Raw genomic sequence first — 21,787 nt, 5'->3', positions numbered from 1 at the left:
TTTCATAAAGCATAGATTTTATTTGAAATCAGATATACTAAATTGTACTAACTAGTTCTTTTACATATTCACGTAGATACTGAATATAATACTCACTTATATTGCACGTGAACTGAAACAGAGATCGTGAAAAAGCCTGTAAGGAATTTCGAACGCTATGACAAAATATTTGATTTTTATGAAAAGAAAGTATATACATATACTTTATAATATGTAGAATAATATAAAAAAAATATATTTTATTAACAAATATATTTCATGTTAAAATAATAAGATTTACAAAATTTAAAAAATTTTTATCGAAGAATAAAAAGGAAAAAAATTTTGAAAAAGTTAAAAATTAACAGAATTAATAATTTTCCTGTATCTTTTAGAATAATCAAAATTTTTAAATAACTTATTCACTTATTTACTTTTATATTATAAAATTTGTAAATATATCGCATACCCATAAGACAAGTGATACAAATCGAAATTTTTCGAATTTTGTTTGTTTTTATGTATGGATTGTCTTCTAAATATATCTATATATAGGTCTTCAATCAGGAAAGGTGATAGAAGTTGAATTCGAATACTTTCCGCGTGAGTCCGTATTTAATGCTGCCGTAAATATTGTAATTAATTTTAAAATTATTATTTAACCAAGCATAGACATGTGAAATTATGTCCGTAAAATCAAGCTCGCTTTAGACGATTTATAATTTGCGACAGAGTTTGAGATAAAAACTAATTCATAATATTATTAATAACATTATTATTCGTTATCAACGCAGTTTCTTCCTTTCTTTCTCCTAAATAATTTGTTATTTTTTTATTTGTGTCACTTTTCTTGTGGTGTGCGATATCTAAAATATTAGTAAACTTAATATAAACATATTGACAAAAACAATAATTATATTTTATAAAGCGAGTTTTCAAAGTATGGCCTTACACGTTCAAATTTCCTTAATGCTTTCTTTTTACTGTTCTTTTCTCTTATTCTCTTTTTCTTTCTTTTTTTTTCTATCACAACATGAAGATATTTACAAAGAAAAAAGCAATTGCCACATGACAATGTTTGCCATGCAAAAATGTTCGCCATATGGATGCTTAATTCATATTGTCGGTTGTCAGTGCAAGTGTAGTAAGCACTGATCGTCGGTTTGGGTTCACACCCAAATTTTCCCAATTTATCCAAGACAAACGTGCTGTTAGATCTGTAACAATAACCGCAATACTTAACGCCTTAATAAATATCGTAATATTGTATAACTTGTAATGTAACACGTAACTCTTAATTTTTCCGCTAAATATTTACAGTAATAGGCACATCTTTGATGATTTTAACTTTGATATACTGTGTAAAGATGAGTGTAAAGATATTGTATAAATGTTGATTACGTTTGTTTTCTTTTAATTGGTTCGTATGATTTTTAATATATATAATAAATTATATATATATATATATATATATATATATATATATATATATATACAGGGTGTCCGATAGTTGCTGAATCACCTCTCGGGTGTAGGTAGAGCGGTTTAAACCGAATAGAAAAGTCCTCTATCATTTTGCGATTTTCGCAATAATTAATGAGGAATTAATTAAAAAATATCGGCCAATTCGCGCGAGTTTAAGAGCGCGGCGAGAAGAGACCCGTGGTGATACAGCCCACTGTTATTTGGTTACTAGGCGCGCGATAAATCGTTGGGAGGAGCGCTCTATGAATGACAACGGCACATACGAGTGGTGTGTAACGCTAGATCCTTGCGTCCTAGCGACCACGTAACAACGAGCTGTCTCTTCTCGCCGCGCGCTTAGACTCGCGCAAATTGGCCGATCTTCTTTAATTAATTTCTCATTAATTATTGCGAAAATTGCAAAACGATAGAGGACTTTTCTACTCGGTTTAACCCGCTCTACCTGCACCCGAGAGGTGATTCAGCAATTATCAGACATCCTGTATATACAGGGTGTCCCAAAGTTCGCGGCTCAACCGTCGTGTACAGATAGAGCGGGTCAAACTGAATAAGTAAGTCCTTTACCACTTTGCGAAATTTTCAATAATTAATTAGAAAATAATTAATAAAGATCCGCCAATCCGCGCAAGTATTCCCCGAGCGCCGAGCGCGCGGCGAGTAGCACCCACCCAGCATAGCATAATACAAAGATCGGCAGAGCAGTGGGAGGGACGCTCTCTTGGCTAGCTATGCACACCCGCGTTTTGTATTATGCTATGCTGGGTGGGTCCTACTCGGCGCGCGCTCGGCGCTCGGGGAATACTTGCGCGGATTGGCGGATCTTTATTAATTATTTTCTAATTAATTATTGAAAATTTCGCAAAGTGATAAAGGACTTACTTATTCAGTTTGACCCGCTCTATCTGTACACGACGGTTGGGTCGCGAACTTTGAGACACCCTGTATATAATAAATATATATATATTTTCTTAATATATACAGGGTGAGGCAATAATTATTACCACTTTAAATATCTTCGATTCTATAAGGTCCAGAAGAAAATTTGTGTAACTTAAGTTGGTACGAAGGGGGTTATCACATGGCGATAATAATTTTTGTCCTTAAAGACAACTATGTGTTTTTTTATTCCAATTAATTCCTCTCATTATTTTGTGCATAAAAGTGTTGAGATAAGATAATTGAAAAATGAATATTTAATGAGATATTTCATAGTTTATGTAAAATTATGTTAAATTAAAGTATAAAATATCTCGTAAACCATTCAATTTTGATTATTCTACCCTTATTAAGAGACACGGTAATGTCTCGCGCCAAGTTCACGCGCAACGGCGAGACCAAACGTGTATCTTTACGCGAGCCCAAAGAGCCCAGAGAGCCGAGATTATCGGAATTCAATAATGCCTGGGTTGATCGAATTGATAATAGTCTCAATCGATAGCGCATACCCAAAATATATAATAAATGTATGCTTGTTTTTGCTCTACGTGCTCTATAAATAAACATATAAAAGTCTAAAGTTCGAAATGTCAAAAAATTATTAATTTTCTAGGATGTACAGTTATTATTTTTCATCACTAGATAGCTATTGACATGTTAGTAGTTAGATTTATGTTGGTGGCGCTATCACAGATAGCTGCGCTTACCAAATAACCTTCCAGAAGATGTGTCAAAAAAATAATAGCGAATTCGGCCACTCGCACTACATTGCACTGGTGTAGTGATGCAAGATCGAGCTTCCTGCATTAAGCACTACATGAGGGGAAGAGCCCCCACCATGGCAGCACCACACAAGCGAGCATCGCTGACGTCACGCGTCCGTGTGCGCTTGCCGTTCCAACAGCGTACGACTCATACGCTATTGGAACGGCGAGCGCACACGGACGCGTGACGTCAGCGATGCTCGCTTGTGTGGTGCTGCCATGGTGGGGGCTCTTCCCCTCATGTAGTGCTTAATGCAGGATGCTCGATCTTGCATCACTGCACTGGTGCATACTCAAGGCTGCTTATAGCGTTTTTCACTGGTCGCACTGGTGCGCACTGGGTGCGCACTAGATGAGAGCAACGTATTTCACTGGGCGTTTTGGTGCGCACGGAGACGGAGCGCGCTGTTTCAGTGAGAAGTTGAGTGCCGAGTTTTTGCACGTTAGTGCATAAATTCGACACGAGCTCTAATAGCGTTTTTCACTGAGCCGCACTGAGTGCGCACCGAAAACTTGTTCAGTAGCAGCAGCACTGTACGAGGTTGCCGAAAGTGCGAGTTTCTTGCACTCCCAGCTAAACAATAAACTACATGTGTCAAGTGCCAAAAAGTGCAATATTTCTGGATTTACGAAAAATGATGGAACAATCAAAGGAATTAAACATTTGCTTTAAAGTCAATAATGACATGCTGTCATCAAAACTTCAATCAAGTGAAATAGATTTATTCAATAAATTGATAATGTGTCAAAAATGATAATATGTCCAATTCAGCAGAGGTAGATTTACTACCTCCGTGAGTTCTATCAGACGGATAGAATTGTGAAATTGCGTAAATATCAATTATTTTATAAGCTGTTGCTCTTGCAACACGAAAATGATTTTTGAACTGTAACAATAATATATAATTATTTGTAGCACTTATATACAACACATGTATATATTTTTTTACATAATACAATACCAATACAGTACAATAAACAATACCTGTACAGCAACAATTAAATTATTAATAAATAGTAAATATATAATCACGACTTACGTCCTTATCCGTAAGATTATGTACAACATTAATAAAATTTTCGATTTTTGGAATTTTTTGTGGATTTCCTTTTGTTATTTCATCTTCATCACTGCTAGATGATGAAGAAGATAGCAAATCTAGCAATTGAAGAGCATTAAAAATATCGCGCGCTGCCATCTTGCACTCAACCGACACCGTCTCTTATAAGTCATTTTCGTGTTGCAAGAGCAACAACTTATAAAATAATTGATATTTACGCAATTTCACAATTCTATCCGTCTAATAGAACTCACGGAGGTAGTAAATCTACCTCTGCTGAATTGGACATATTATCATTTTTGACACATTATCAATTTATTGAATAAATCTATTTCACTTGATTGAAGTTTTGATGACAGCATGTCATTATTGACTTTAAAGCAAATGTTTAATTCCTCTGATTGTTCCATCATTTTTCGTAAATCCAGAAATATTGCACTTTTTGGCACTTGACACATGTAGTTTATTGTTTAGCTGGGAGTGCAAGAAACTCGCACTTTCGGTAACCTCGTACAGTGCTGCTGCTACTGAACAAGTTTTCGGTGCGCACTCAGTGCGGCTCAGTGAAAAACGCTATTAGTGTTCACCAGTTTTTTATTAGTGTTCACCAGAGCAGTGTAGTGCAGTGTAGTGCGAGTGATCAAATTCGTTATAAGTGTATTAAGTGAAATAAGTGTATATGTATATAGATTAGTGCTCGGAATTAGTTGCGTGATAAGAAGAGGAAAGGAAGCGTATACTGCGGAAATCGGCTGAAATTTTCAATTAATTCCGAGCACTAATATAGGTTATAAGTGTTGTGTTTTAATTTTACCATACATTCTGTCAAAAAGCTTTAATGTATGATTTGTCTAAAATAAATAAAATTAAATATCTCAAAGTTTGATATTTCAATTCTACGTATCCTAAATTAGTTCCAACAGTATTTATAATTTCCAGTCAATTTTATATATAAAAAAATATAGCATAAGTCAATTTTTGTAATTGTCCTAAATTAGTTCCAATATTTATAATTTCCAGTCAATTTTATATCGTAGAAAATAGGAAACAAAAATTATAAACATAAACTCGACAAGAAATCTTGTAATACACAAAATTAAAATTGACTAGAAATTATAAATATTGTTGGAACTAATTTAGGATACATAGAACAGAAATATTAAACTTTGTTATTTAATTTTATTTATTTTAGACAAATTATACTAAAGTTCTGAAACGTGTGTTTTTTTGACAGATCCTAAATTAGTTTCAACATTTATAATTTCCAGTCAATTTTATCACAATCAAAACAAAACAGTATTGTTTTACCTTTCAAAAAAATTGTTGTATATATTAAATCAAAAAAAGTTATCGTATATATATTACAAAAAAAAAATATCTATCAAAAAATTACCTTTTTTAAAAAAAGGTTAAAAAAAGGCACCAAATACACGCTCTTGTCACAACTAAAACAAAATTGTATTGTTTTACCTTTCAAAAAAATTGTATATATTAAACCTTTCAAAAAAACTTGGCATATATATTAAAACCTTTCAAGAAAACTTGTCGTATATATTAAAATTTTCAAAAAAGCTATTATATATACTTTCTACAAAAAATATATCAAGAAATGGCACTAAATGGGACTAAAGAACTATGAAAAAAGTTGTACACTATTTCTATAAAACGCTTCTATAAAACTCTTGTACATAAAGCTGTCGTATATATTAAAAAAGATATCTTTCAAAAAAAGCTGTCGTATACAGGGTGATTCAAAATAAACGTATGTCCTTAAAGGGACATATTCCTGAACGTATTCTGAGACAACTTTTCCTTTGGCAAAAGTTGTGTGGAGCTTAATTTTCAAATTATAAAAGAAAATAGAATCTTTCTACTTTCCCATCCAAAATTCCACAAAAAAAATTTTACATTGGCTATTAACATCTTTTTAAATAATTGTTATCCGTTAAGTTTTATTTATTCTGTTATTTACCAAAGATTAAAGTTCTTAATACACAATAAAAAAATTGACAATATTTTAATAGCAGTAGATTTTGACAATGATTCTAATGATAAGAACTCGAAGTCTTTCTTAACTATTCCCTACATCTCATCCATTTTTAAAGACTTTAATTCTATTGCGAAAACTTTTAATTTTAAACTAGCCTGCTCAATTCCTTATAACCTAAAATGCTTTATAAAAACAGGGAAAGATAATTTAAACAAATTTTCACACTGCCAAGTGGTTTATATGATTCCGTGTCGGGACTGTAATATGACTTATGCTGGACAGACAAAAAGACAGCTTAACACTAGACTAAAAGAACATAAGAATGTCATCAATAAAAAAAGCTGTTCTCCTTCAGTCATATCTAAGTATAGGTTAGATTTCTCCCACGATTTTGATTGAGACAAAAAAAAGATACTTGACGGTGAACCTTCCTATCCAAAAAGATTAATCTCTGAAATGGTTTTTATTAAAAGGCAAAACGCAGGCCTAAACAATCATAACGACATGGATCATTTACCTGAGGCATACCTCCCCATTATTAATTTATTTCCTCCTTTATAAAAATACTTCTCCTTCCCTTTTCTTCTATCTATCCTATTATACCCCCACCTTCTCTCCTTCCTTACTTTTTTTCCCCCTCCACTCCCCCCTCCTTCTATACCTTCACTCGTGAATCTTATAATTTCTGGGCTATATCTCTTTCACTAAGAGTTTGACTTGTAAAATAATAAGAGATAAAATATCTGTTCTCTTTTTCCACCTCGTCCTCTCTACGTGGACTAGCGCTTCAACATGAATTGTAATTCAAGTATGTATATCATAGTTTACAATCTCCGGTCCAATTATTTCTTATTTTAATTTGTATTACTCATATATTTCATTGCATTTATTGTAGTTTTGACTTTTTTCTACCAAACTACAATCGGGTGGAAAGGAAGATTTTTATGTCTTCCACATCGTTCACACTATCTTGAATCTTGCGAGGAATTTTTCCGTTTTATTTGTATTTTTACTAATGTACACTGAAGAAGGCCTGATGGCAGATCGAAACGTTTGATTGATGTAAACAATTTTATCGAATATATCTTAACCTTCGCACGATCAACTAGCATTATGGCTCTTTACGCTTCTATTGATTTTAATTGATTTTAGTAATCAGCTGAGCCTTATATACTTTTAATTTTAAAAGAAAATAGTAAGCGTATCGTGAGTTGAGTACAAGAAACAAGCAGGGGTGCCGCAACTCCCCGCTACACACGGGTGTTTACGTGAGGCGCCTGCTACAATCAGCTAACACTCACGATACACAATTACTCGAAAAATACGTGTTTCTTTTTTCGAGTAATTTTCACGCATCGAGTGATTAGTAGTGATCATTAAATAAATTCCTCGTTTTATCGATGAAGTGAGTGAACAGAGTATGTGAATGTGTTGTGTTTTGAAACGTAAAACGTGAACCATAAGAAAGTGGAAAAACTTTTACTCGATATGGATCTGTCTCATTGCGGGAGAGAGAGAGAGAGAGAGAGAGAGAGAGAGGGAGAGAGAGAGATGCGTATACGTATTTGTGTATCGTGAGTGTCAGCTGATTGTAACAGGTGCCTCACGTAAACACCCGCGTGTAACAATGAGTTTCGACGCCCCTGCTTGTTTCTTGTACTCGACTCACGATACGCTAACTATTTTCTTTTATAACTTGAAAATTAAGCTCTGCACAAACTTTTGCCAAAGGAAAAGTTGTCTCAGAATACGCTCAGGAATATGGCCCTTTAAGGGCATACGGTTATTTTGAATCACTTTGTATATTAGGTGTTAAACTTAGTTTCTGTCATTTTTTGTCTTACAAAATTCATTCATTAGAAAGAGAGTAAAATAAATACATTAATCAAAATATTTTCCCTTATTTTCTATGACTTTTGCTCATTTTTCTGGCAGAAGACTAATTCCGCGACGAAATAAATAAACGCGCTATTTTTCGTAGAAAACCATTCATCCACCCACTTCTGAACTTCTTCATAACTGGAGAAGTGTGTGTCTCCGAGCGCGTGTTGCATCGATCGGAAAAGGTGATAATCCGATGGAGCCCAGTCTGGAGAATACGCTGGGTGTGGAAGAACCATTTGAGCTTCGAAAGTGTGTCTTTCACGATTTTTGCAACATGCGGTCGCGCATTGTCGTGCAAAGGATCATTTTGCGTCGATTACTAGCTACGGATAGCCTTTTTTGCATCAATGCATCATTCAATCAATGCAGTTGTTGTCGGTAGCGATCAGCGGTAACAGTTTGATTTGGATGCAACAGCTCATAATAAAGCACGCCTTCTTGGTCCCACCAAACACACAGCAGAGCCCATGAATATTTCGTTTTGGTGTCGAAGTGGATGGTTGCCCGGGATCCATTCATGATTTTCTCCGTTTGGGATTATCGAAGTAGATCCACTTTTCATCTCCGGTTACAATACGCCACAAAAAACTCTTTTTATGTTGCTTGGCAAGCAAAGAAGTTGCAATAAACAAACGGTTTAAGATGGCATTTTCGGACAACTCATGTAGCAGCCATTTTCCTTCCTTATGAATTTTTCCGAGCGCATGTAAACGTTTGCACACAGCCATTTGAGTAACATCTAACACTTTCGATAATTCTAAAAGCGTTTGAGATGGATTTTTATCCAGTAAAGCTTGAAGTTCGGCATTCTCAAACTTTTTCGGCTGTTCTGAACGTTTTTTGTCTTCCACGCTAGAATCACCACTTCGAAAACGTTGAAACTACTCTATACACGTTGTTTTTGATGGAACTTCTTCACCATAAGTCTTGAACAGTAAGCGATGCGTTTCAGCTGCAGTTTTCTTCATGTCGAAATAGTGGAGAAATACATGTCGAAAAAATACTTTATTACGATTTATTTTTCATCGATTAAAAAATCTCTGTTCACACAATAATCAATCTTTGCACACTAAATTGTATTGACCAATGTTTATTCTTCATAAAACAAGCAAATTTAAACATCAAAATTTATTTCGTCTGTAGCTAGCACCATCTACTTGTGAGAAACGGCAACTAAGTTTAACACCTAATATATAATTAACTATATTACATACTATTATATATTTTACCATATTTTATATATACTATAAAATATCTATAAAACTCTTGTACATAAAGCTGTCGTATATATTAAAAAAGATATCTTTCAAAAAAAGCTGTCATATATATAATTAACTATATTATATACTATATTTTACCATATTTTACATATACATATATATATATATATACATATACTATATATACTATATATATTATAAAAAAATAAATATATAAATAAAAAAACAAAATAAAATTAAAAAAATAACTTGAAGTTTAAAATAACTTGAAATATAAAAAATTTAATCAAAATAAAAAAAATATTTATTAAAAAACGCAAAAAAACTTGGCGCTGCTACAGTAAACTACATGTTAATTTCATTGCTTTATAATACTTTGTGGTGTAGCAGCGTCAAGTTTTTTTGCGTTTTTTAATAAATATTTTTTTATTTTGATTAAATTTTTTATATTTTTTAATTAAATATTTTTATGTTTTAAATATTTAAAAAAATTTTTTAATTTTATTTTGTTTTTTTATTTATGTATTTATTTTTTTATAATATATATAGTATAATATATATAGTATATATATATATATGTATATGTAAAATATGGTAAAATATAGTATATAATATAGTTAACCCTTAGTCCCGACGGTTCTTTTCGGCACCTTTAATTCCGACTCATGGGTCGTTTGCGTCTTTGCGTTATTTGGATCAGTAAAAACGCTTTAAAAAATCTGAAAAAATTCATGGAGCTTCTTTCAACCTTCAACTTGAAGTCCCAATCATAATATTTCGATAAAAATTATTTTTTTATATAGTTTGTTATTAAGAAATAGAGGTACCTACAGCACTTTGAAATTTCGCTTGAGTCGAAAACGACCCATGAGTCGGGACTAAGGGTTAATTATATATATGACAGCTTTTTTTGAAAGATATCTTTTGTAATATATACGACAGCTTTATGTACAAGAGTTTTATTGAAGAGTTTTATAGAAATAGTGTACAACTTTTTTTATAGTTAACTTTTTACGCCGAATATTGCGAGAAATCGATTTATATAAAAAAATTAGGTTCTATTAAAAAAAATGAAGATGATCTTGATATCTCTGAAGCGCCACCACTTGAACAAAAATTATTATCGCCATATGATATATATACAGGGTGTTTTAAATCAAACACAGGTCCTTGAAGTGGTGGATAGATCTTGATAACGTGAGTAAAAAATGTCCGTGCAAGAAAATTGTGAGATCAATAGTTTTTGAATAAAATACACTTGAAGTTAACCAATCACGGGGTTTGCATTTCGCGCCGTCAGAAGAATTTATTTCTTATACACAAGCGATTGTTTAAAACAATTGAGTTTTATTTTAATATTTACTAATATGAGAGTGTTAATAATAATTTCTAAACAATATGTAATTGATGTGGCAGATTGTATTGTAAACGAGAATGATTCATGCCGCGCTGCTCCTGACGGCGCAAAATGCGAACCCCGTGATTGGTTAACTTCAAATGCATTTTATTCAAAAACTATTGATCTCACAATTTTCTTGTACGGACATTTTTTACTCACGTTATCGAGATCTATCCACCCCTTCAAGGACCTGCGTTTGATCTGAAACACCCTGTATATTAAAAATTTAATTTTCTCACACATATTTCTCAATGTGTGATCATCACACATTGGTTGCTCATATAGTCACTGTATACTTCTTCACGTATTTTCAAGCATTGTTTATAACGGAAAATTGATCAAGTTTTTAATTATTATCAAGAGACACGGTAGTGTCTCGCGCCAAGTTCACGCGTAGCGCATAATTATATTATTCATGAAAATATGTCCGGAAAATGTGTCCGGATTGTACATCTTTTTTTTCATTAATACATAACAATTTAATTTTTCTTTGCTATTTTCTCACCTTTGTACAATACATGCAAATTGCAAAAAAGAAATGATGTAAAACATGGAGCAATCTTAAAACAAGTGTACTCTAAATGAGACATACTTTTTTGAAGCTTGTTTCAATCATCATACACACATGTCGTTTTTTATCAGACATTATTTCATCTTTGCTGGCCATATATTAAGGTGCTTCCAACGATATAAATATAGCTGCTAAAAATATAGAAAATAAGTAGAGTTAGATGTATAAAGAAAATATTGTAAAAACAGAGTAGGCGAAACAGTTTTTGTTTCATTTGACTGTACTTTCCGTAACGACGACATATGTTTATACAATATATGTTTATTATATATGTATATACTACTATATTCAATATATAATGATTTGCAAAAAAATAAAAAATGTAAGTTTATTTTACAAAACTAAAATTGGTTTCTAATTTTAAATTTTGCGAGAAAAATCATTATGCGCTATTGCTACTTCTTATTGCGTCTTTCCGCTTCTCACACACGATATTAAATTATGTCATTTTTGTCATAAAAATTATTCAATACAAATTTAAATACGATTTTTATAAGATATGTACCCAGCAAATACAGAACATTGCAGCAACATTGCAACATTGCCGCAATATTACTACAAAATGTTCTGTGTTTGTACTGGGTATCTAACTATATTCAATTTCTTTTGTAAATATGTTATTTGAAAGTAGTTTTCCTATAATTAAACAAAATTGTCCGATTTTGTCTGATTACTATGATCTATGAAAACTATAATATTAAGTAAATATATTGTTAAATAAAAGATATTTTAATAACTACATAGTAAAAAATTAAAAAAAATTTTGAGATATTGCCTTTTAACATTGTATATATTTATTTCTTAAAGTTTCAAATAAATCTTAAATAATTTAGAAATCGTTGGAATTACCTTAAACTAAAGAAGCGGGTCTAGGAGCATACCATCAATTTTTTTATAATTTCTTAGAATAAGAATAGAGATTGTGACAAAAATACCCGAATATAGAACGAAATATAAAAGATGTTCCTAATTCTGATATGTCAAGAATATAAAGAGACTTCAGCTGACTGTATTTAGTAAATTATAAAATTAAGCTTACCACTTGTATTCCATTCGGCGCGTTCGCCATTTATCTCACCCCTAAGGCACCTCTCAACGTACGTTAATGGGTCGAGCCTGGCAGCTAGAACCTCGCGCAAAAGCGCAATATAAGCTATAGCCAGACGTAAAGTATCGATCTTCGACAGCCTTTTCTCGTAAGGAAATGTTGGCACGTGGACTCGAAGCTCGTCGAAAGCCGAGTTGATGCTGCTAAAAATTGCAATCACACTGACAATTTGTTCATGCATATATGAGAAAAATATGAAAAAAATATATTATATATATAATCATATAAAGTAAAAAATGTTATTGTGTATTAAAAGACTCACCAGAGTCTTGCGCAAAGTAGGTGCAAGACGAGGACGGCAAGACTTCTATACACAAGTTAGAATTTAGAATTTTGGGTATAAACTATAATCTCAAATTTTTTTTTTATTACTTTAAAACATATTTAATTAGAAAAATAAATATAAAAATTTTTTGTTTATTGTTCTTACGGATATATTATCCGTAAATAATGTTTGAATTATTAAAAAAAATTATATTTAAAATCATTTTGTAAACTTTTTATATAACGGGAAACTTGTCCAATTTTTTCGCTATTGAGGAAAAAGACTTAAAGGGTGTTTCCATGAAATCTCATTTAGCATGAGTTATGCAGTGAGCTATATAACAATTATAATGGAATGAGTTTTGAAAGAGTAGCGATGGTTCATTGTGGAAGAAAAAGAGTTATATTGGATAGGGACGTCTGTTTCATGTCTGTCTTCGTTTTTAATAAACCCCTTCCCATACACGATAGTAAATGTGGAAGGAAAACAAACATTCCCCCCCTCTCCCCCACCTATTATTGCTGTTTACTATTGCGCCGCAAACTGCACATTGATTCTTAGGGCCATTCTACAATGAATTGCAAATGCTCCGTCGTCAGTCGCGAAGGAGCATTTGGCAACTATTAATTGAAAAACGCTATTTCTAGTTATTTCTGATAAGACGGAGCATTCGCGACTGGCGATTTACCCTATAAGGTATTATTACTAACGTATTTTTTAAAGTGGTTTCCCACTAGACCTATTCCACTGAAGATAATATTTTCTCATAAAAAGCGCGAAAAAATTTAATCTTTTTTATGTTTTATTTTTTTAATGAAAAATTCGTTATTTTTTGTCAGAGATTTTTTGGAGTGAGGAGGAAGGACTCCGTCTTTTTCTCTCTCTCTCTCTCTCGACCACGCGTAAAAGTTGTAAACAGATTCTTTTAATCAAATAATAACAGATTATTCACTTCACTGTTTGTAATATTAGCGGGGGCGTTGCAACCGTCTTAAGCGCCCTTATACTGGAAGCGGCTCGCGCGAAGCAAAAAAAAAAGAAAAAAAGGGTTCCTAAAATTCCTACTTTCACCGTTATGCCGAGTCATTGCAGACCAAGCGATCAATTCATTTTACATGTTTTTACACACTTAAAAAATTATTGACGTTTATTACAATTTTGCGCCCTACGCTGGAGTCATATATTGCGTACTATGCTGCAACTCCCCCGAATATTAGTTTATAACATCTAAAGAAGCATCAAAAGTTGTGAAACTTTAATTTATTATATTTCCTAAATCAATGCTGCCTCCCACTTGATTTTTTGCGGGGAATTATTCAGAACAACCTCCTTTTCAACATATTTAAATGACAACAAAGTCGGTGATGTGTAACCTAAAATGCTTATTTACCTTGCATTTATTTGTATTAACATATTTGAGATTTTACTTGCTAATACAAGCGCATACTTGGCATGACTTTCGTACAAGAACGAAGTTTCTGTTTTGGGAAACAGGATAATTTGATATTAAACAAAAATAAAATATAATTATATTTATAACTATATTTCTTTTTTAAATAAAATATGCAATGCATGAAATTTTACCATTTATACTTATCTTATTGTTTTTTATTTAAATTAGAAGTTTTTTTTATTTTATCTTGGAAGTTAAATATTTGCGCATAAAATTATTAATATCCCAGTAATAAAATACAAGCTAACAGTAATATAATGTCAATGTTATAATTTCCCACTCAACAATGTAACTGCAACATAACATGCTTTGTATGTAACAACTAGCATCCCCCGTCTCGGCTTCGCCCGAGATAATAGTGTGACCGAATCATACGTATTGGAAGTGATATTTTCCAAAAGTCGTTTAAAGGGACTCCAGTCATATTGTAGCGAAGCCTGAATCCACCTAAATATTGTAATGGTACCAGATTGCACATAAAAGCCCTCTACAAAGAACACTATCGAGGCCAAATTCTTAAAATATTAAAATAACAATAAATAAGTTGTAAGAGCAAATACTAAAAGTGGTAGGGATTGTCTACAAAAAATACATTTTACCCCCTTTCACCCCTTTAAAGGTAGAATTTCAAAAAATCCAGAAATTGATTTTTAGGCATTTGTATGAGAAACTTTTATAAGCAAAAATCAAGTCGATATCTCATATTGTCGATATCTCATATTGTATAAAAGAAATAAAGAAATTCGTAAAAATACATTTCACCCTCTTTCACCCTTTTAAGGGTGGAATTTAAAAAATCCTCCCTTAGTGAGCACTTACACCATGGTAGGAATATACCATCAAAATTTCAAGTCGATCGGTGTAGCCGTTTGGGCTGGGGGTTAAGTTAGTCAGTCAGTCAGTCAAGAAGCTCTTTTATATATACAAGAAGAAGAAGATTATATTGTTGAGTGGGAAATTATAATATTAATGTTATGTTACTTTGTGTTTACTGGGGTGGTATATGCCTGAGATAAGGACAAATTATTTAATTTTATTATTTAATTAGTTTTTTAAATTTCTTACCTGAGCATGCGTTTTCTTTCACGTATATTAGCGGCGTGTCGTTGAATTCTGTAGGGGCTACCATTTGGGTAATAACCCTCTTCTACGCCGCTCATCTCCGAGTCATTATGATCTGAAAAGTTTATATAATGTAATTTAATTGAAGGAGATTAACCATTTGATTACAAAAGTACTCCTTCATTTTCTATCTAAAAATTACTATTTATGTTATCGGCGCTCCTTTATTTTCACAAGTTTATAAAAAAATTAGTATAAGTGTAATCTGCGCTTTTCTTATTCTTATTCTATTTTCATGTTCTATGTATATGGAATTTGATATTATTTAATACATGATTACTTTAATAAAAAATGAATGATATCTTTTAATTTATTAACAGCTGCTCGACTTTTAATAATTATACTACAATTGAATGCAATCATTTTCATTAGTAATTTTCAAACAGCATGTGATAAATCTTCTCTTTCATTGTAGTAGTCAAACGGTTAAATTTTGCATTATGGTTATTTAACGTTTATTACCTGGTGTTGAAACTGGCATATGATAGTGCAAGGGAGAATGTGTATGTGGCGACGTATGTGTGATATGTTGCGTAGATCTGCCTGCATAAACGCATGAAGGTAATTCTGCCAAATCTTCTTCAGTAATATCGCTATTAGGCCCCACATAATATTGCGTACTGTAAAATTATAATAATGCAAAATTAATTAAAATAAAAAACAAACATAATCTCAACATATGATACATTTTATTCTCTTATTATAGTGAAGAAAAGCCAAGCATATGTGTATCGTACATATGTATATTTTGCATTTTTATTTATTTTTATTTATTTGCCATATAAGTATTTAATTGTGTAGAGTTATTAAAAGTTGTATTTTAGTGTAAAATTGTATTGATAAAATTTGAATTAATAATTAAGAATCCGATATTGTTTTCTGTTATACACATATTTCTTAAATATAATTTACTAAATATATCGATGTATTATTTAAATAGATCTTAATATCTGATGAACTAACTTAACATAAATATTTCTTATAAAATGTATAGTAAATTGTTTATATTATTAACTAAGTTTTGAGATATATAAAATGATATTCATATTTTTTATATAAGTCATGCTATAAAATTCATTATGTTTTTATTGTAAAATAAATGCTCTACCAATTGTCCCCTTCTCTCAACGATTTTTATTTATGCTAAACAATTATCTAGGTGTAACATTTTTACATACTGTAAATGATACTCTTTGTACTCGGTTAGACATTACACAATATAAGAACACAAAATCAATATAAAAATTTTTTTTCGGATACTACAACTTGAAGCGTACTTCTATATGACACACACACACACACACACACACACACACACACACACACACACACACACACACACACACACACTCTCTCTCTCTCTCTCTCTCTCTCTCTCTCTCTCTCTCTCTCTCTCTCTCTCTCTCTCTCTCTCTCTCTCTTCTACTCCCCATCTTTCCCCTCTCCCTCTCTCTCTCTCCTACCCCCCATCTTTCCCCTCTCCCTCTCTCTCTCTCCTACCCCCCATCTTTCCCCTCTCCCTCTCTCTCTCTCTCTCTCTCTCTCTCTCTCTCTAAACTAATATTTTAATTTTTTTTATTATAAATAATTTTCTGATTAATCAATTATAGAGAACAAAATTTACGATAGCAAACATATATAAATAATATGTAGATTTAACATTGTTTTTACTGTTCAAATTGTTACCATGTTAAAAAATAAAGTTACCAATGTTTAGTACATATAATTATTGCATTTTGAAGTATCTAATACAAGAAATTATATTCAATTTTCCTGTTTAAAATCATATAAATCGTTGAATTCATGTTATGTCAGTTAACATATATTATTCGAAAAAATAAGTAATTTAATTTAGAAAAAGCATTCACACTATCAAATTTCAAGAAAGCTTCTGAACTGATATAATGTTTAATTTTTTGAGTCATACAATTTTCTTATCATGACACATGTAACATATACTTATTTTTCTTTTTTTTTACATATACACGCAGAGAGAGAGAGAAAAAGAGAGAGGGGGGAGGGGGTAGGGGCTTATTATAAATGAGTAGATGTTTTATGTATACTTTTCAAAATTAAAACATTATTCTTAAGTATACCTTTTTAAAAAAATGAGAGTTGCCAGATAGCACATGTTCATTTCAGAACGTTTCATAACAGTTCTTATAAACGTTTCTCATTGGTTAAAATGTTAATTTAAAGAATTAAGAGAAACGTTATTTTTCCGACAAAAACGTTTAAAAAACGTTCAACAAAACGTTTTTTTTTTCTTTTATCAATGCGCGAAGAAAATGTATTTTTTCTCACGGAATTAATAAAAAATAATACATCCATATATATATATGATTTCATTTTAACTATAATACATATTTTTTCTTCAAGACAACTATGTGTTTTTTTTTATACCAATTGATTCCTCTCATTATTTCGTGCATAAAAGTGTTGAGATAAGATAATTGAAAAAAATGAATATTTAAAGAGATATTTCATAGTTTGTGTAAAATTATGTCAAATTAAAGTATAAAATCTCGTAAACCATTCAATTTTTGACCATTCTATCCTTATAACTTTTATGACGAATATTGCGAGCAATCGATTTATATAAAAAAATTAGGATAGTTTTATTTAAGAAAATGATGAAAATCTCTGAAGCACCTCCACCCAAGGTCAAACTAATACGCTTATCTTTTTTCTTCCTCTAAACCCTACAACTTTTATATAAAACATTTTTTTTTATAACACATTGTTTTGGAGATATTACGTTGTCTAAGTTAAAATAGAACACCGAGATATATATATATATATATGTATATACCTATCCAGCAGCACAAATGCTTAAAGACATCTGAAAGATGTCTAAAATTTTTTAAACATTTTTTAGTTGTCTTTTAGTTGTCTAAAGGCCACTTTTTCCAACGTCGGTTAACTTTAACCAACGGTTACAGGGTTGCCAACATGAAAAATGAAATATTGTAATTGAAGGAGAAAATTTCTCTCATAAGCTAAATATTATATATAATATAATAATATAGTGTTAGTATTGCAAAATCTTTTTTTACAGTCAATTTCTATACATTTTTTATCAATATACTGAAATTTTAGGATTGACGACATATACAAGTTTCGAGTTTTAAGTTGGTTATTCTTAAAAGTTAACAGACGGTTAGACTTAACCGACGTTGGAAAAAGTGGCTCTAAAAGCCATTCATGCTGCTTGGTACATATATATATATATATATATATATATATATATATATATATATATATATACACACACGCGCGCGCGCGCACACGCACACACACACACACACACACACACACACACACACACACATCACATATATATGGGGTGTTTCATAATGTCCGTGCCAACGCTCGTGTGCGAATAGAGTGCGGTAAACTGAATAGAAAAGTCCTTTATCGTTTTGCAATTTTTGCAATAGTAATTGAGATATTAATTAAAAGGGATTGACGAGTAATCGCGCGTTGCGCGTAGTTAGATCGTGGGCTGTACACTCTAAACGTGACAACAACGAGGATCGCATGGCAACGAAAAATAACACGTAGCGAGAGCAGGAGTGATATGCGTTGTTATTTTTCGTTGCCATGCGATTCTCATTGCTGTCACGCCTAGAGCGTACAGCCTACGATCTAGCCGCGATCAACGCGCGATTATTCGTCAATCCCTTTTAATTAATATCTCAATTACTATTGCGAAAATTGCAAAACGGTAAAGGACTTTTCTATTCAGTTTACCGCACTCTATCCGTACACGAGCGTTGGCACGGACATTATAAAACACCCTGTATACATATATATGAATGCATTATTTTCTTAATTCCGAAAGAAAAAGCAAATTTTTTTCGCGAATAAAGGAAAAAATGTTTTTTTTTCTTTTATTTGTGGGGAAAAAAAAATATATATATGTTCATATAAATGCAATAGTTAATATATTTTTTGCAATGTTACAATAAAATGTTACAATAAAATGTTACAATAAAATATCACAAAAATAGTATTTAATTCATTATAAATATAGGAAATATCAATATATCATAATATCAAATCACAAATATAATAAAATATAGTATTTAAAAAAAATTCTTATGCTAAATTATTTTTATTAATTAAACTTATAATTATGTAACTTCTATTACATTAAATTTTTTAAAAAATATTTAAACAACATTATATTTAAAAAAAATATATGAAAAAGATTAAGACACAAATAAAATTAAAAAAAATTTTTTTGTTATTATTCCTGTAAAAATAAAAAAATTTCTAAAAACGTGGAAAACGTTTCTTAAATTATGATTTCAAAAGTGTTTCTTATTGATGCTTGATGGTTAAAAAACATTAGATACATATAGGAAATGTATACGAAACGAGCATGTGCTACCTGGGTTTCTACTGTTAAATCTTAATTAATTTTTAATTATTAGAGTTATTACAATCATTTTCTAATAATTTTATGGCTTTAATATATTTTTTTTCATATCATTTTCAACATTCCGTGTATAACTGTATAATACTGTATTATTCTATTATTTTCTAATAATCTTAAGAATTATTGAGGTTTATGATTATTCAATATTATACATATTTTTTAGTTGAAAATGAAAGAAGAAACACCAGACATATTTTTTAAATATTAATTATATGAAAATTTATGTTCAATTTTATATTGTATAAAAATCAATTTCTTAAGTATAATGCCAATACAAAAGTTGATATTTAAAGATAACACTTCAAAAAATAAAGTACTTACCTTGTACAAGCTACAGTGGAATCCGGGGTTCTTGACGTAGTGCTGACACGATGGCGGATTCTCTGACCTCTGTCTTCGAAGTCGTACGCGGGATGGTGATTCGCCATAACGCGCGTCTTCACAATCTCATTCGTCGTCGTCGATATTCTTGCAATTATATACCACGAACCAACACGAAATAACTCCACTAAATGTGGCTTAACTTTTATTTTTATCTTTTAATCTTTTTTAAAAAAAATCGGAATGTTCTTCTGCGATGCTGAATTGTGGTAAACTTTACGCCAATATTTCGATCTTTAATCTTTTATCGCTATGATCGATTGATTGATTCTTCTCACGGGAGTGTCTGCACGGGGAGTACGCGCATTTGAACTATCGGCGGTATCCCTGGGGAGACCGCTTTATATATATGAAAAGCGCCGGACTTGCACGAGGGATGATCGATACCAACCCCTGGGCGGGTTTACAACCAATGGCGAGCCAGGACGCGTGTTGGATGCGATTATCAGACGTGCACAGGATTGGTGGGCAGACGTTCTAGCAAGGACTTTATCAGCCAGAACGTGGAACGCGCCCCTGCAGAGATTTTATTTATTCCCACCCATTGCAGCTCGTCGTCATCTCAGCAGCGGATGCGGGGGTGGATTTATTCACGAACGAAGGAGAAAAAGAGGGAGCGTAGCTGCAGGCTGGTTTTTCAATTTTGTCATGCATGGATGAAATATTGCGAGCTTTCCTTTGATTAAAAATGATTATCTTTACGTTCCTTTTGCTTTCGGTCTCTTTCTGTTGTTTTATTTATTTGACATATTTCCCTTTTATGCGATATCATATTTTGTGTATTCAAATTATGAAATTTTGGCGTTATAACACACGACTAGAAATAGTGTCAACCTAAATAAGCAAAAAAAATACAAAAAAGAGGAAAGTTAAAATTTTATTCTTTGCCAATAAAAAATTTATATTTAAAGTAAAATGTAATTCAATAATACAATTTTATATTTATGCTTTTTTAATAATTTACATATTTTTTTGTATTTCTTCTTTCCGTTTTTAACACAGAAAATACAATGCATTAAAGTGCAATTCAAACGAAAATCTAATGTCATCGATTTTGCAAATTGTATTTATCTCGTTTGACAGCCTGAGAAAACATCATCAAAAATAACATGTACAGAATGACGGGAACTTGGGCCGATTTGACGGTGTCTCTTTTAAAGACACGAATATTAGCTTTCTCAATGTATGAATGGACCAATATTCAAATGAGCCGTGTTTAGTGCACGCGCGATGAGAGAAGCGCAGTGGTGCAATTATGCGAGGTGTTAATACGATCACAATAGTGGTTCGCCAGGGTTGTACCTAGCAACTACATGTAGACCGGACAAAGTTTTGTCCTCGTTGAAACGAGTTTGGTGTGGAAGAGTAGGGAAGGGGGGAGGGGGAAACAATTCGCGGTTGAGCCTCATCGAAGGCATAGCCGAATTATTATTGGCGAGCCCGAGCTACGATATGCATATAATTGAGATTCTACCCTCGAGAAAAAACCTGTGAGAAAAAACACGGTGCAGTTTTCTTGTACAATTCTTCCGCTGCGAGAAAACGATGATCACACGCTCAATTTAGATATTTATTCTTAACGCATTTCAATTTTTTATTCGATTTTTTATAATAAACGTCAAAACAACATTCACCAAATGTTTTGTTATGAGGAGTTTGTATTATTTACAGAAATTTTACATTTTCACGATTAAGTTGATTCTAAAATCATTAAATTTATTTAAT

General features: G+C 31.7%; 1 protein-coding gene across 5 annotated transcripts; it reads right to left on the bottom strand.

Annotated features, from left to right (window-relative positions):
* On the bottom strand, nt 1-20,419 carry LOC105669088 (basic helix-loop-helix transcription factor amos-like). 5 transcript variants are annotated; one of them, XR_010888318.1, is made up of 7 exons: nt 20,003-20,419; nt 15,700-15,857; nt 15,181-15,292; nt 12,660-12,704; nt 12,329-12,540; nt 11,311-11,420; nt 1-1,196 (listed from the first exon to the last, which is right to left on the bottom strand). XR_010888318.1 is itself a non-coding variant. In XM_012361837.2 (6 exons), the coding sequence occupies exons 1-6, from the start codon at nt 20,107-20,109 to the stop codon at nt 1,090-1,092; spliced, it is 741 nt and encodes a 246-aa protein (XP_012217260.1). In that variant the 5' UTR covers nt 20,110-20,415; the 3' UTR covers nt 1-1,089. The 5 variants fall into 5 exon arrangements, 4 of the variants coding, with proteins under 4 accessions (XP_012217260.1, XP_012217261.1, XP_012217263.1 ...); XM_012361837.2 differs by lacking the exon at nt 11,311-11,420 and having other exon boundaries at nt 20,003-20,415; XM_012361838.2 differs by lacking the exon at nt 11,311-11,420 and having other exon boundaries at nt 12,329-12,537; nt 20,003-20,415.
* Nucleotides 20,420-21,787: the final 1,368 nt, after the last annotated feature.

This window comes from Linepithema humile, chromosome 2 (genome assembly GCF_040581485.1).
Source record: "Linepithema humile isolate Giens D197 chromosome 2, Lhum_UNIL_v1.0, whole genome shotgun sequence".
In the NCBI taxonomy this organism is placed as follows: Eukaryota; Metazoa; Arthropoda; class Insecta; order Hymenoptera; family Formicidae; genus Linepithema; species Linepithema humile.
Note: the sequence above shows the minus strand (reverse complement) of the source record. Positions and strands in the feature narration are given on the sequence as shown.